The sequence below is a fragment of the Coenobita brevimanus genome, chromosome 64, assembly GCF_032717465.1.
Source record: "Coenobita brevimanus isolate Jiangsu-jjx chromosome 64, ASM3271746v2, whole genome shotgun sequence".
Taxonomy (NCBI): domain Eukaryota; kingdom Metazoa; phylum Arthropoda; class Malacostraca; order Decapoda; family Coenobitidae; genus Coenobita; species Coenobita brevimanus.
Window position 1 is genome coordinate 32,656,266 of NC_137017.1, and position 17,500 is coordinate 32,673,765.

The window sequence follows — 17,500 nt, forward strand, 5'->3', positions numbered from 1 at the left end:
ATTCGAAGCCATCTTCGGTGAAACCAAGCTGTGCTGTTTTTGTCAGCCAAAGTGATACGAAGCCGACCCAAGCGTCTCATCGAAACCAAGACCGTCCTCGTATCTCACCCAAGCGTGGTTGGGAGCAGTCTTGGTGTAGCTTGGGGAGAGTGAGATTGGCTAGCAAGGACACATATGATAAATATATTGAAATTAGCATTATGTATATAAAATTAGGGTGCAGGTGGCTAATATTAATGACATACAGAGCCAGTTCAGCACAAATAACGGCTACATGTAAGTTGCATATTCGTCAAAAGAACTTCTTCTGCGAACCCCTCTGTTTACTTGGCGATTGGCACTTAATTTTTCGGTTTTACATATCCTGGACTGTTTTTGTGGACAGAAACCAAGCACCCCAAGACGTGCTTCGAATCCCAAGCTTCAGCTTGGACGACAAAAACATGCCTTATGAGGGACAGTGAAGGTCTGCATGAGTCAAGCTGCAGTCCTAATATGAGGTACAATTGACATTGAATAAAACAGTTGTGAGGTAAACCACTGTAAAAAGAATCAGCATGGCAGAAATTAAGGTGTGTGTGTGTGGTACAATTGACATTGAATAAAACAAGTACCTGTGAGGTAAACCAGTGTAAAAAGAATCAGCATGGCAGAAATTAAGCTGTGTGTGTGAGAGAGAGAGAGAATGCAGTCCCTTTGTTTTCAGGGGAGGACTGATGTATTTATTATTCTTTCTAGATACATTCCAAGCTTTGATCCAGTACCCTGATGTAGTCACTGCTCAGGCTGCCAAAATGGTGAGTATAACTTCAGATAAGAAATGCCTTTCATTTGATATACCTCTATGTCTCTAATTAAATGTTAAATGAAATAAAGTATTCACTTTACAGGATATGAGTGTTACTGTTTGTGGTTAATTGATCAAAGTATTTTTAGAATTAACAGATTTTATCTTCTGCATACTCAGACTCTGGATGGGCAGAACATCTACAATGCCTGCTGTACCCTGCGCATCGAATACAGCAAGCTGAGCAACCTCAATGTGAAGTACAACAATGACAAGTCTCGGGACTATACCAACCCTAACCTACCAACTGGTGACCCAGCCTTGGACTCCGCCCTGGCTATTGGTGGTAAGTGGGCAGCCTGCCTCCAGCAGCCGGCCCACCTGCGGCCTCCCATGCACGCCACGTGGGCCGCCTCACCCCAGGGCCACCCTGCATGCACAGTGGCTCATCAACCCACTAGCAACTCCAGCCCACAAGCACACTCGTGTCATTAGCAACTTAGAAAGCCAGTCATTCCAGTTGACCTTATACTTCACCATCATTCCCTCCTTTTTGTAGAGTTGTAGCCAGATTCGTCAGTGTAACTTTGTGATTTTTAATGGTAGATGCCTAGTTCTATCTGGGTTTGTTGCTTGAGCGTGGCTGTGGTGCCAGGTTGTAGTGGATCCCCCCACCCCCCATCATTTTGCTCTCCTCTGGACTCCTCTTCTCCTGACTTCACCAGCCTGTCCCCCTCTTCTTCTCCAGACTGCTTACCAACTTTCCACTCCAGTCCTCTGTCCGCTGGGACGTTTCCTGTTGCGTTATGTTCTTTATTTTTATTTTTTATGTACGGATATTTATTTGTTTTCACATACAGAATAACTCACAAAACAGTGACAGTACAAACTAAACAAGACTTATCAGGACAAATTCATGAAACAACTTTTGTGTGCCTCATTTTAATTTTTTTTATTGTCAGTTATTTTCAATGTCAGGGGTTTACTGATTTTATTTTAGCCATTACCATTGTTTTACCCCAAAACCTTTTCCAAAACAGTCCCTATGTATACCCCAGAATTCAACCCTAGAAAGATGAGAGAGAAAATGCCATTTGAAGGGTGACCCATTGGATCCCTTCATCCTCCTCAAAACTGAACAAAAACCACATTCTCTATCCAATTCAGTAGTCAAGTAGGGGACAATTTTGGAAACAATGTGTAGTGATACAATGTAGATTGTTTTTATATTGTGTGCTGGTTTTTATTGAGTTTTGTGGTGAGAGAGGGAAGAGGCGGAGTGAGGAATCCCCACCCCCCCTGTTGTGCGTACATAGCTCCTCTGCCACACAGGCCCAGAGTGCACGCGACCACCACTTTTAACACACATTGGCACACACGCCCTCATACTAGTCCCACACTCACTAGGCTTAGAAGCTTTTTAATTGCAGTTTTACATGTTGGGATTCAGCTGAGCTTTTATGAAAAAAGGCTTTCATTTGCACTAATCCAAATGTAGAGTATTCAGCAAGTAGACATCAGTAAGGGTGCTAGTCTTTTCACGAGTAATAGTTTCTTCGTGGGTGTATGTGGGCATGTTGATACTAGTTGTGCGCTGTTGTTGTGTTAGGGGTCTTGGTGGGAAAAGCGGTCTCTGTCAACCCTCAGAGGTCCCCAGTGTATTTTCATTGCGCTGGTTATTGTGTGAAGAAAACTAGAAAATCAAGTTGTGATGGGTAGTCAGTACTTTGGTATAAATAAGGAGTATGATATTCCGTATTTATTGCTGAAGTATTTTTAATGTTACAACCCTCATAATTTGAAGATTCTATTTTTCCACTTGTTTTGTACTGGGTCCTGTACTACTTACCTGAGAGTAGAGACAGCTGGTCCCTTGCCGGGGTTGTGTGTGTGTGGTGGGGGCTCGTGGACCCAGCCTCAGGGTGTGCTATCAACATTGTAGGTCCCCCCGGTGTGCTAGCCTCCCCGTTTGCTGCAATGCATGGACTCTCGTCGCCGCTAACCGCTGCCTATGGGGCCTCACCTGCGGGAGGTACGGTACTGCACGATTAACACTGCTGCCATGTCCACCATCCCCCTTACAGCTCACATCCTGGATTGCTGCCTGCTTCGTGCCCAAATATTTACTTTTTGAGTATAATCTATATTTACATATATATATATATGTATATATAACAGTATATATTGAAGCTAGTGAAGTGTTTATGATGTAGGGGTTATTATTAGGTTTTGGCAGTTTTACTGTGAATCTTATAACCGTTGATGGTGAACCATTCTTAGGTGTGTTTGAACACATTAAATCAGTTACTCTAAGTAAAGTACAGGTTTATCACGTAAAGAGAGCAAGTAGAGGTGGTGAGAGGCGTAAGGGGGAAATTACTGTGGTGGATGGTGGGTGGTATCATTGCTTTTTGTTATTACTAATATTTACTGACAGCAAGGCCAACTGTTTGTCATGACAGTATTTTGGTGTATTTTCATTGTGTGTATTTCTTATTGATGCAGATATGGTATAAAGAATGAATACCGACAATATTGGAGCAACAAATTTCTAACTTGATTGGCCTTGCTTTAGCAAAATGATTGCTGTGTATTAAATCACGAATGGCAGTGATGTACTGGTAGATGCATTGAGACTGGCTGTTGTCTCTTGAGAAAGTTTCCATGTGGTTATTAAAACAAAGTATTAAGTAGAAATACTGTATGCCTCAGAGCCTGTTGAGGTATACATATAGTAATAACTCTGCTGCTTTTGTTAGGCTTGTTGGTTTTGATGAAAATGACTGATACATCAAAATTGGCTTTTGTTGTCAGTTTAACAGGAGCAGTATGATGTTAGTATAGCCAGTATCAGCTTTGCATCCCAGTAGCTTGCTAAGGTTGATTGAATTCAAGAATACTTGATTAGGTGGGACTGAAGCTTGTGTCCAGTGCTCAGTGTTTGTCTTTTGATATTTGATGTTGAGTATTAATGATAAACAGGTATTGTATGGAGCTCAGTACAAAGTTTTATGTTTTAGAGTAATGGAAATGTCAAATAATTTGCTTAAAAGGTATAGTTTCATAATTGTTATATATTTACAATACTAAATACATAGGATATAAGTTTAATAATCACGAATTTTTCAGTATTGTAATGTGCATAATTGTTTATTTGATGGTGTGTAAGTGTCACTTGAATTACTCTTTTAAGAAAATTTTATATATCTTAACAGTTATCAAATATTTGGGTCTGATGGAAGGGTATTTCTCTCTCATACTCACCTGTAAGTTTCCCAACTTTGATTTATTTCTTAATACTGCTATAACCTTTGTCATCCTGTAGTCTTGTTAAACACTCGCTTTCTTATCCTACTCTATCTTAAAATTGAAACTGTTATCCCAGTTTTCAAAGATTTTAAAAATTTCATGTACATATATATATTTATGAATTCCCCTTGTTCCCCTCCTCACCCAGTGCTTTTCCCTCTTTAGTCTTCAACCTTTGTTCACTCACCCTGACCCAGATCTGGTTAGCATTGGTTCACTCCTGGACCTGCGTGGGGTTCAATCCCGGCCATCATGTTGCTTCTCACTGCCAACACCTTAAGTGCTGTTGAGCCGCCATTGGCCGTCACCACCACCACCACCACCACCACCACCACTACATGTTTTATCTCTCTTACCTTGACTACTGCCATACTGTTTCTGATGCTGAGCCCTTGTCATCATCATAGCCACAAACGTGATAGCCAGCCGTTCCCATGTTTAGCATGTCCTAAACTGACCTGACCTGACTTGGGCTCTCACTGTGTACTATCTCTGTTTCAGTTTCTTCTCTTTCAGCTCCTAATCTGAACTTACCGAACCGTACTGGCGAGAATGCTACACCGACAGGTAGGTTAAATGTGACTGCGGGCACCTGCTATGCTTTGACGGGGTGAAAAACCAGGATCTCCCTTCTTGCTTTTTCAGGCTTCGAATACATTTTAGTATTGGAAGATCTTTCTTTTGATTATTGATCCTGGTTTTTGCAGCCCTTTATTTCGTTAGTTATATGCACCAGCTAATGTATAGAACAGTGAAAATTAAAATGCTGAAAATGAAATAAGTCAACAGATTGCTTTTTCTGAGAGCATTTGCTTAAGATTCTATAACAGTTCCTGGTGATGCAACTATTACTGTATACTGTGTAGTTATATCAAGCTGCAAGTTTGTAAGGCTGTTGATCTTACCTTGAATCTATCTGATCTTAGAGGTCTAAAGGCTGTTTCACAACTAATGCATTTTTGGTATATTACAGGCATGCCATTCACAGGTATGCCTCTGGCTGGAGTGACTCCCACAGCTGCTGCCCTTGGAGCTGCTGGTATCCGCTTGCCTGGCCAGCCATCACCCAACTGTGTTCTGCTGGTGTCCAACCTCAATGAGGAGGTCAGTGCCTCTGTCTAAACACTAAGCATTTCTGTTTTGGCTTTGCTTTTGTCAGCCATGCAGATGATTCTTTTCTCTAAAAACTTTTCTTAAACACAATTTCCTGTCATCATGATCATTTTAATAGTTTTACAATACTAGTTCAGTAGTAATGCTAATCATGGTTTGCGTAATTAGTGCAAATATTTTTACATGTGCAGTAAAGCAGTGATAATGTCAGAGATTATTTTGATGCATTGGGAATATGTAGTGTTTATTGAGAATGAATCCTCTGAGTTGTAAAGTTATTTTTTCCTGGCACATTCATCACAGTGAAAGAAAATTTTTAGATAAACCCTTGATATGTATTGTCAACTTCACATTGATATTGAACGAACTGTACCATAATGAATAGATTATCAGAGAGAATAACTTCAAAATTTTTGAAGAATTAACATTTGCTTTGTAATCTGACTACTGGTACTAAGATTCCATGTGTGTCAAGCAGCACACACACCCTCTCTCATCCATTCTTGACACCCTGAGAGCTGCATGACCTTTGCTTGGACACACGTCAGTCCGAGATGCTGCACTCAATCCTTGTTATATATAGTCTTATCCTCTGAATCCAGATTGCTCTGAGAAGTTTCTGTCAAGCATGTGCAGCTCTTGTTTATCCTGTTGATTTTAAATGCTAGCCACTGTCCAGAGTGATTCAAGCATGGGTCTGCCAAGTCATCACCTCTTAAACCTTGTGAACGACCACATTTCTCAGCCACTTGTCAGCCATCAGTCTTGTGTTTCTAGCCAGTCCAACATCCTCATTACTACCTGCTTTTTGTATAAAATGGCATCTTTTTAATTTTTATGCCAGAGTGAATTATAGAGCCTTTTTTCTGCCCATTTTGTTTGTGTTTTAATACCTGTAGGACACTATCTTCATAATAAACTTCATGTAAAGTACTTCCTGGCTTATATAATATATATATGAGCTACATGCAACTGTAACTGATCAATTAATCCTGGATTATGTATAATACTTAAAATATTACATTATTATGTACAGAACAAGTCACAATGCCTTGTACTTCATTGATTTTAATGGCTATACAGCAGTTTATGCATTGCCCAGGATTATTATTATTATTTTATTTTTTATTTATTTTTTCCACATATCAGCATTCTCTGCATCAAGATTTGACTAGTGTTCAGCTTTCAGTCCATTGTAGGTGGATGTATATGATTGTGTATCCTTCTCTACATTATGAATCCCAGCTGTAATCTGAAATAATCTTGGTGCCAGAGAGTGGCTCGCGCTGGCCTGCTGCTGCAAAAAACACCATCTCCTGGCGTAAAACTCACACTCTGCTGCTACCACTTGACTTTTTACACTCTATCAGTACAGTAGGAATTTCATTCTCTACTTGCACCTCACTTGTAAGAGTTCATAACAGTAACCTATGAGTGCCATGCAAAGTAGTGTTGGCAAATAAGGACTGGTGGTGCTAGTGGCAGCTTCAGGCCAGCAGACTACTGCTCCCTCTCCTCCCCCCCCTTACATTAGCCCACAACCAATGGCCAGAACCTGAGGGTCGTGTCTAACGTGATGTGTTTTATGTTCTCTTGCTGTGGTGCCCCCTGGACTCCATCTTTCTTGCTGGACTGGCCTCTCCTTCGCGACTCTCCTCTACTGTAGATGGTCACGCCTGACGCTCTCTTTACCCTCTTCGGTACGTCACTCAGTCATTGCACGTGCAGCACCCTTGTGTGTTGTACACTTGTAACTTTTTTATAGCTTAGAGTATAGATTTCAGCCTTAATCATTCATGTTGAAGTATCTGCTAATACTTTACTTACTATATTCACTTTATTGCATCCTCATAAACATGTAAATTATTAAAATTTAAATACAGTGTATTATGACAACTATTGAGAGATTAATTCAAATTCTTCTTTTTTGAATCCGTAAAATTCCATTCTACACAAGTTTCTCAGATCCTTTTCATTGCATGCAGTTTGTGAAAACTGTAAATATGTATCCCTCCCTGATACCTTACAAATGATTTGCACTGTCACTAATTTAATCTTCAGTAGCATTTGTGTTTTATAGGCTTTATTTTTTCATTATCTTTCTCTGTTCTCAAGTTGAATTGTGGACAATCATTACTCTTCAATAACCAGAACTTACGTGTATATAGTAGTGTTTGTGTTGAAATTGCCTGACTGCTCCATTGGGTTGCCTACTTTGATGGGTTTGGGTTGCAATTTCATTTTCCAAATTAACACTGGAGGTAAAAAAGTGAGTAATCATTCATGGAGAGTGATCTGCAGGTACTACTACTGTTGTGTGTGATGTTTAACTTGAGGTAGAATTGTGTGTGAATATTGTGCAACTATTTGAACATAGTTAATATGGTTGCTCAGCAACCTGTAATGTATATTCATGGCCAGGTGCAGAATGGCATGCATACTGTATCTTCGAGCAGGCAGACAGGCACCTTGTGCTTATAGATTTTTGTGTGATCACTTCAAATGACGCCTAGCCAAATGTTATCTTTTCAGGTGTGTATGGAGATGTTCAGCGGGTCAAGATTCTCTTCAACAAGAAGGATAATGCCTTGGTGCAGATGTCTGAACCTCACCAGACCCAACTTGGTTAGTACATTCATGATACCGTGAGAGTACTTGGTGTAAAATTGAAAATCATATTTTATTCATCCACCCATCCATCATCCAATCTTACATTGCCCCACGAGGAGCGTAGGTGCCTGGGGCTAGGCAAGTTGGTCCTGACATTTAAGATGAGAGTGACCAGCCTCGTTCATCCCTGAGAGGCATTAAGTGAGCAATAACCTGAACCATCCCTTGGATATAAACCTTCACTGGCTTAATCTGATTGGAACATTGCAATTACCAACTAAATCACCAGGTGCCATAACTTGGTTATATGGTTGCCACCCAGCATAGTAAATGGTTTCCTGGTGTACAGGAAACCACTTGGCTTGTCACTCAGTGTAGAATCACCACAGGCAGAAGGAAGAGGAAAGAATGAAGGAAAGAAGGACAAAAGAGGGAGTTTAATGTCACCCGTGGGTAGGACGAGGAAAGAATAAAGTAAAGAAAGACAGAAAAGGGAGGGAGGAGAGGAAAGGGCAGACACATGAGCAGTACTACACTGAGTGAGTGGATGGTGTGCCCCCACCTACCACAAATTTTATTTTATAATTATTTTTTCCACCAGCATTTTGTTGAATATAGTGTACTATACCTACATATATTATCATCATCATCTAGACCTCCTTTCCCACGGTAGGGCAGGGTGAGGAGCAGCAATGTCCAGACAGCCTAAGTGTGCCCAACTAAATGGGCCATGCTTCCATTTGCTCATCATTCAAGCCCCCGGAATCCTGGCTCTATCTGATACACCAAAGAACATCCACCACCTTCTTTAGCTTCACATAAACGTATCCAATAGAGTCAGTCCGGATGTTGTCATGTTATTTAGGGTGCCAAATCCCTGATTATGCACTTCTCACAACATTCATCCAGCCAACTTGATCTCTTGTCAGTTCCCAAACATCACCGACATCCATACCTCTCTTCTTCACTCATCTACCATATCCCACCTTTCTTTTTGGCCTACCTCACCTAATCCCTCATTCAAACTCTCTCATATATGCCTTCTTCACCAATATATTGTCATCCATTCTCTCCACATGACCAAACCATCTCGGTACACTCAGTCCACAGACTTCCTTACTTCGCATCTTTCACGAGTCATATTAGAGTATTCCGCATCCCCTCCACTCTTAGTACCCCACACACAGTTCTCAACAGTCCCATCTCCACTTCTCTTACCGGTGTGTGTGTGTGTGTGTTTGTGTTTATATATATATATATATATATATATATATATAATGTTTATGGCTTGTCACTCTGTGGGTGACTCTACACTGAGTGACAAGCCAAATGGTTTCCTGTACACCAGGAAACCATTTAATACACTGGGTGGTAATCATATAACCAAATTTTGGCAACTGGTGGTTTAGTGGGTAATTATTGCGCTCCAATTGGATTGAGCCAGTGAAGGTTTATATCCAAGGGATGGTTGGGGTTGATTGGTCATATAATGCCACCCAGGGATGAGTAAGGCTGGTCACTCTCATCTTAAATGTCGGGACCAACTGCCTCGCCCTGGGCGTCTATGCTCCTCATGGGGCAATGTGGGATTGGATATATATATACACACACACACACACACACACACACACACACACACACACACACACACACACACACACCACACACACCCACACCACACACACACACACACACACACACACACACACACACACACACACACACACACAGTGGTTTGTGGGGGCATTCACCATCCACTCGATGAAGTGCTGCTCTCGGTTGCATACCCATTCCCTTTTTCCTTCTTTCCGTCCTTCATTCTTTCCTCTTCCTTCTGGCTATGGGTGACTCTAAACTGAGTATAGAGTCATCTGTACACAAGGAAGCCATTTACTACGCTGGGTGGTAACCATATAACCAAAGTATGGCACCTGGTGGTTTAGTGGGCAATTAAGGCACTCCAACGGGATTGAGCCAGTTCAGGTTTATATCCAAGGGGTGGTTGGGATTTATTGGATATGTAATGCCACTCAGGGATGAGTGAGGCTGGTCCCTGTCATCTTAAATGACAGGACCAACTTGCCTAGCCCCTGGCTGCTATGCTCCTCGTGGGACAATTCTGGATTAGATGACATTGATGATGATAATGATCTATCTATCTATCTGTTGCCAGACGCCATAATCCCGTAAGGGGTGGCTATTTGACTTTGAGTTATGTTTTACAGGGAGGGACACTAACCCTCCACCTATCTATCTATGCATCTATTGCCAAATGCCACAATCACATATATAAAATTTTTTCTTTTCCCCCAGCCATCTCCCATTTGGACAAGATGAAGACCTGGGGCAAGCAGATTCGTGTGACACTGAGCAAGCATCAGACTGTGCAGCTCCCTAAGGAGGGTCAGCCTGATGCTGGTCTCACTAAGGATTACAGCAACTCACCCCTGCATCGTTTCAAGAAACCTGGCTCTAAGAACTATCAGGTATGTTCAGCTTCATTACGTTCCAATCCTCCCACCTCCACCCCCCCAAAAAGAAAACAGTACAATAGTAAGAGATTTTCAGTGCCATTTTACTGTAAGTGATACTTGTATGCATATACTCTCCAGGAAGTATCAAGTATGTTCTTTTTCATTGATGTGTAAGGGAAAAAAAAAAAAATTACAAAACATAAATAGTAGCAAAAGATTTTACATGCTGTTTTACTGTAAGATTGATAATTGTATCCTTACATTTCATTGTGTGTACTATTCATATTGAGTGAAAGTAAATTAAATTTTTTGTATTATTTTATTTATTATTATTATTTTTTTATTTATTTTTTTTTCCAGAACATCTACCCGCCCAGTGCTACCTTGCATCTGTCCAACATCCCGCCCACTGTTGATGAGGAGCAAATTAAGGATGCCTTTACTCAAGCTGGTGCCATTGTTAAGGCATTCAAGTTCTTCCCGTAAGTTCAGATGTTTTATCAGTTATTATTTGGATGTGACCATGCAAAGTAAGCCTTTGTATATTTAATTGTTGAGAAAATTCTTACTTGGTTTACATTTATGACATTTCCTTGAAGATTGAAGGACAAAATTATAGATCTCCCTCACTGTAAATTTGCCTGTGAGTGAAGAGATCATAATTTTCTGGTACCAACTTACCTATTGTTAGGATGTTAATATGAAGATAGTTTAAAATTTAGCTCATTCAGGTGTAAAACAGTGGTGAAATGTACAGCACTCTTAACTAGAGTTTATGTAGAGCTATGGGCATGCTAATTGTTGTTGACCAACCTGCCTATCTGGCTGAGCCACCCCTGCAGGGCCATCCCATGCAGTGAACCGATTTTTACCTTGTGGTTGGCAGCTCCGCACCTCAGCAAGACACAAGGAAAAGTGTGGAGGGTTGGTTCCTGGGTGGATGCTGCGTTTGCATCGACCCAGTTAACGGGGACCATAATCGACTCCACTTCACCTTAAGATCTTGTTAAATGGTTTCCTGGATAACAAGAAACTTGTCGATTAGTGTACAGCCAACTGAATTGGTAAGGAGTAAGAAAAGGTTACAGGAAAGAAAGGGAGAATAGCATGAGAGAAGGGAAGAGAGAATGTTAAAGGTGAAGGAAGAAGTGGGCAGCACTACATCAGGTGATAGGATGATGGTGTCTGCCACCTACCACTTGATAATTGTTTAGTGGTTAAATACAAGTTTCTTATGCAATGTTTTATTCTTTCAGTAAGGACAGGAAGATGGCCCTGATTCAGCTGGGGTCTGTAGAGGAAGCTATTGCTGCACTGATTGTAAGTAAAGTACTGTTAATCATAAGCTCTTCCATGTATTTTTCCTTTACCTGATGTCTCCATGCTTACCTTCTATTTCATTCATTCATCGTCTAACCCAGTGTTGCCTCACGAAGGAGCATAGGAGCCGAGGGCTAGGCAAGTTGGTCCTGACATTTTAAGATGAGTGGCATTATATGAGCAGTAAACCCCAATCACCCCTTGGTTATAAACCTGTGCTGGCTTAATCTGATTGGAGCACTTTATTTACCCACCTAACCACCAGGTGCCATAATTTGGTTATATGGTTACTACCCAGCATAGTAAATGGTTTCCTGGTGTACAGGAAGCTGTTTGGATTTTCACTCAGTGTAGAATCAACTGTAGACATAAGGAAGAGGAAAGAATGAAAGAAAGATAGGCAGAAGAGGAAGGGAGGAAGGGGCAGGCACCAAAGAGCAGCACTACATCGAGTGAGTGGATGGTGAGCATCCCCACCTATCACCTTATGTACCTGTAAATACAAGTATGATATTCATTTGAAAGGCTTTTTGTGGGTTTTAATCTAATTGTGAAACTAAGCTACTCTATTAGATTTCCTTTGGATGATAGTTTACCGAGGGGTTTTGGCTGGGTTGTGTCCCCCAGATTCTTCCATCTAAAATCACTTAATCATGGCAGTTGTTTCGGAGGGCCCAACACCTGCCCAGGGCCCCAATCAAATGGGCAGATTTGCATGGCCATGTGGAGTGTGAGAGGTGAATGAGTAGAGCAAGAGGGTGGAAGTGGTGAGTGTGTTCAAGAGTGTGAGATTTGCCGTGATGGCATTGTGTGAAACAATGATGAAAGGGTATGAAGTGGAGGAGTGGGAGGGTGTGAAATGTGTAAGATCAGGCATGAATGAGCGAGGAAGGGGTAAGGAAGGAGTTGCTTTGTTGATGAATGAGGTGTGGCAGCGTGGAATGAGAGATTACAAATGTGTCGGCTAGAGGTGTATATATGTCAAGTTCAAATTTGAAAAGGTGAAAGTGGCGGTCATTGTACCGTATGCACCATGTGAGGACAGGAGTGAGAAAGACAGGTTTTGGGATGAGTTGGATGAAGTAATGGGAGAAATGCCCAGGAGCTATAAAGTGATCGTAATGGGTGACATTAGTGGTCCTGAGGATAACATTATGGGTTGTAATGGAGGACCAGAAAATGATAATGGGAAGCGACTGAAGGATATGTGTCAGGAAAGGAGGTTGTGCATTTGTAACTGGTATTTCAAACACAAGGATGTGAGATGTACATAATTATACAGTACATGGTTTAGAGGGAACAGGGCTCGTGTTGAAAGAAGCCTGATTGATTACGTGCTCTTAGAGAGGTTGATGCTGGGAATGGTTGCTGATACAAGGACCATGAGAGGACGACGTGGTCTGTCAGATCATATGATTGTGGTATGCAAGATCAATCTGAGAGGAGTGAGGTGGACCAGGAGAGAGAGGAGCAGTCAGGGAGAAAAACTGAAAGTTGAGACGCTGTGGATCAAAGAAATGGCAGATGAACACAGGTCCAAAGTAGAGGAGGAGTTAGAATCAGTGAATTGGAATGAAATGGATCTGCACAGCCTGTGGAATGCATATGGGGATTGCTTAGAAATGCTAAAGCTGTGCATGGTGTGGCAAGAGTAATAACAGAGAAGAAAGGTACAGCATGGTGGGATGAAGGTAAGAGTGCAGTGGAAGAAAAGAGGAGGAAGTGGCTAGAGTGGCTTCAGGACAGGGGCCCAATTGAAAAAAGAACTGAAGATATTGAGAGCAAGAAGCACGTAAAGAGACAAGTGAAGAGGAAAAAGGAGGAGGCAAATGATGATCTAGGAACTACTCTGAAAATAGGAAGTTATTCTGGAAAGAGGTGCAGAAATGTAGATGAAAGCAGAAAGAAATGTGAAGGTGTGAAGGATGCAGGTGGTAGACTATTAACCCATGGGGATGAAGTAAGGACCAGATGGAAAGAATATTTTGAAAGTCTGATGAATGGGAATAGAGAGAGCAGAACAGCTGTAAACATGATTGGTTTTAGGGGTGTGCAGAGAAGGAATGCAGTGCCAGGAAATGTGACACTTGCACAGGCCATGAGTGCTGTGAAGCGGCTGAAAAATGGGAAAGCTGCTGGGGTAGATGAGGTGCATACAGAGATGATTAAATGTAGTGGAGAGAGCAGAATGAAGTGCTTGTTGGAGATACGTAAGAATGCATGGATGAGTGAAACTGTGCCAGCAGAGTGAAAGAAGGCTTTGATTGTACCCCTGTACAAAAATAAAGGTGAGCAAAATTATTGCAAGAAATATTGTGGCTTAAGTTTATTCAGTGTGATTGGGAAAGTATATGGAAGAATTATTATAGAGAAAGTAAGGGAGATATCATAAGTCCTAGTGAGTGATGAACAGGGTGGCTTATAGGAGTGGCAGAGGATGTGTGGATCAAGTATTTTTAGTGAAACAGATAGTGGAGAAGGCTTGTGAGATGTATTATAAGATGTTTATGGCATTCAAGGATCTGGAAAAGTATTTGACAAAGTAGACAGAGAAGGATTTTGAAAGGTTTTGCTCATCTACAGTATAGATGGTGAGCTGCTAGGTGTCATGAGTAGCTTTTGTGATGGTAGTGAAGGGTTACTGGATATCTAAGTGAATGGTTCATGATCAGTGTGGACATGCATCAAGGTTGTGTGATATCCCCATGGTTGTTCAGTATACATGTGGATGGGGTGATGAGAGAAGTAAAAACACGAATAATGGAGAGGGGAATGGGTTGGTAATTTTACTGAGTGGTGTTGGATGGAATATCTCAAATTTGTTGTATGCTGATGATGCAGTACTACTTGCAAATACCGCACAAGAACTTGGTAGACCAGTGCAGAGTTTTGCTGACGTCTGTGAGCGTTGTGCCTTGAGAGTAAATGCAGAAAAGAGTAAAGTGATGGTTCTTGAGAGAGAAGGTGACTCCCAGTGTGATGTTACAGTAAATGAAGAGAGACTGGAATTAGTGAGTGCAAATACCTAGATACAGTGATAGGAAAAAAGAGGAAGATGTGCAAAAGAAGTGGAAAGTACAGTGACACAAGGAAGGAAAGTAGCTGGTGCAATGAAGGCCTTGATAAGAAACAGAGGCTTGAGTGTTGCAGCTGCACAAGGCTTGCATGAAGGAGTCTTAGTGCCAGCTTTAACATATGGATGTAAGACTGGTGTGTGGCATGAAAATGAAAAGTTAAGAGTGAGAGCAGTGGAGATGGGACTGCTGAGGAATGTATGTGCAGTACAGAGAGTAGATAGGATACAAAATAGTGTGTTTCATGAAATATGTGGAGTGAGGAATTCTGTGGACACCAGAATCGAAAAGAATGTACTGAGATGGTATGATCATGTGGAGAGAATGGATAACTATAGAGTGGTGAAAAAGGTATATCTGAACGAATTTGAAGGAGGGAAGAGGCGAGGAAGGCCAAGGAGAAGGTGGAGGAATATGTTGGATGAGTGTGTGAGGAAGAGAGGTTTGGAAGTTGGTGAGGCTAGGGGACTGACAAGAGATCGAGCTGGCTGGATGAATATTGTGGGAAGTGCATGATCAGGGATTTGGCACCCCTTTTTAACGTGACTGCGTCCAGATTGACTCTGTCGGATACATGTATGTGAAGCTACAGAACGTGGTGAATGTTTTTGGCATATCAGATAGAGCCAGGATTCTGGGGGCTTGAATGGTGAGTGAATGGAAGCGTGGCCCATTACTTCTCAAGGAATAATTTATTTAGATTTTAAGAAAATGTGGTTGGTGAAGGTGATTTTCTCCTGGGAAGTGGCACATACACAAAATGGGGAAAGTGCTACTGATCTATCTATCTATCTATAGCCCGACGCCCTAATCCCGCAAAGGGTGGCCGCAGACAAAACGCCTCCAAGTCACTCTGTCACCCACCATTTGACTCCCCTCCCCCCAACTCACCCCCCCCTCCCTCATATACCTCTCAACTCCATCCCTCCACCTCATCCTCGGTCTACCCCTCCCTCTCCCTCCCTCCACCTCACCTACATACACCCGCTTAGTCAGTCTTTCATTCTCCATTCTCTCCACATGTCCAAACCACCTCAGTGTATTTCTCCTAATCTTTTCAACCACATCCACATCTACCCCACAACGTTCCTTCACTTCTTCATTCGTCAACCTGTCCCTCCACGTCACTCCACATGCTCCTCTCAAGTAACTCATTTCCACTGCTCTCACTCTTGACTTGTTCCCCTCTTGCAAGGTCCACGCCTCGCTTCCATATGTCAGGGTAGGGATCACAATATCATCATGCAGGGACTTCTTAACTTCCATACTCACCTCCCTATTTCTCATCACTGCTTTCAGTGTACCAACAACCTTTCTTCCCTGCTGTACCCTTTCACGTACTTCATCCCCCAAAGTTCCATCCTTACTCATCACACTACCCAAGTACTTGAATGCACTCACATTCTCCATATCCTCACCATCCAACCTCACTGCACACTCTGTGACTTCATTCCTCTCAAACACCATAACTTTACTTTTGTTTACATTAACTTTCAGCTTCCTCCTCCTACACACTGTCCCAAATTCATTCACCAAACCTTGCAACTCCCATTCATCTTCACTCAACAATACTGTATCATCAGCAAACAGCAACACCGGAAGCTTCCAGATCTCACCCTCATTCATTAGGGCCACCTCCACATCCACTGCCCTACCTTGCACCTCCTTTACAACCCCATCCATATACTGTATATATTAAACAGCCATGGAGACATCACACACCCCTGTTTCAGTCCCACATTGAGATCAAAGAACTCACTCAGCTCACCATCCACTTGCACCGTAGCCCTAGCTCCCGCGTACATACTCTTCACAGCACTCAACAATTTCCCCTCCACTCCATATATTCTTAATACCTTCCACATACCTTGCCTATCTATTCTGTCATAAGCTTTCTCCAAGTCCATGAAGGCAGCATACACTTTCCTTCCCTTCTCTAGATACTTCTTCACTAAACATCTTAGAACAAATATCTGATCTACACACCCTTTTCCCTTCCTAAATCCCCCTTGTTCTTCTCCAACTAGCTCCTCTGTCATATGCCTAACCCTATCATGGAGTATTCTACCATATATTTTACCAGTCACACTAAGAAGGCAAATACCCCTATGGTTACCACATACTTCTCTCTCCCCTTTTCCTTTGTACAGAGGAACAATTATACCTGATTTCCAGTCCTCTGGAACCCTTCCCTCTTCCCAAGCCAATCTACACAACTTCCATATCCACTCCACAACAATCTCACCCCCATACCTAAGCATTTCACCACACACTCCATCAATTCCTGGGGCCTTTCCCAGCTTAATCTTCTTCATCGCTTCCACTACTTCCGACCTACTGATCTCTTCCTCCCTCCTCTCATCTCTTCTTCTCCCAGCCATTCCCCAACCACTTATACTCACACTGCTCTCACTCTCTACATTCAACAAATCCTCAAAGTGCTCCTTCCATCTCCTCAATTTCTCTCTCTTCTCCACCAACAATCTATTATTCCTATCTTTCACTCCCCTACTATTTCCCCTTTCACACTGTCTTACTTTCTTTACCTCCTTCCAAAACAATTTCTTACTCTCCCTCCATTTCACACTCAGATTCCTCCCAAACTCTTCATCCACTTTCTTCTTACTCTCCTTCACCAGTCTCTTAACCTCCCTTCTCCTGCTCACATATACCTCTCTCTTCTCTCTCTCAACTTCTCCCCTACCTCTACTCGCCAACCATTCACCATATGCCTTCTTCTATTGTTCCACAGCTCGTTTCACCTCATCATTCCACCATGCTGTCCCTTGCACACCCTTGCATCTCCTCCTCAC

At 42.1% G+C, this 17,500-nt stretch overlaps 1 protein-coding gene across 12 annotated transcripts in view; it reads left to right on the forward strand.

Moving 5' to 3' along the window:
• The window catches only part of heph (polypyrimidine tract-binding protein 1 heph), a 334,912-nt gene that overhangs the window by 305,161 nt on the left and 12,251 nt on the right, over positions 1–17,500 (forward strand). For 6 of the 12 annotated variants that reach the window (XM_080276227.1, XM_080276228.1, XM_080276223.1 and 3 more), the window contains 10 exons: positions 739–797; positions 968–1,133; positions 2,730–2,819; positions 4,598–4,663; positions 5,070–5,200; positions 6,876–6,909; positions 7,742–7,834; positions 10,133–10,305; positions 10,654–10,775; positions 11,550–11,613. In XM_080276227.1, the coding sequence (XP_080132353.1) occupies positions 739–797; positions 968–1,133; positions 2,730–2,819; positions 4,598–4,663; positions 5,070–5,200; positions 6,876–6,909; positions 7,742–7,834; positions 10,133–10,305; positions 10,654–10,775; positions 11,550–11,613 (998 nt within the window). The remainder of the gene's footprint in view (positions 1–738; positions 798–967; positions 1,134–2,729; positions 2,820–4,597; positions 4,664–5,069; positions 5,201–6,875; positions 6,910–7,741; positions 7,835–10,132; positions 10,306–10,653; positions 10,776–11,549; positions 11,614–17,500) is intronic. The other 6 variants (XM_080276226.1, XM_080276229.1, XM_080276231.1 and 3 more) reach the window with 6 other exon arrangements.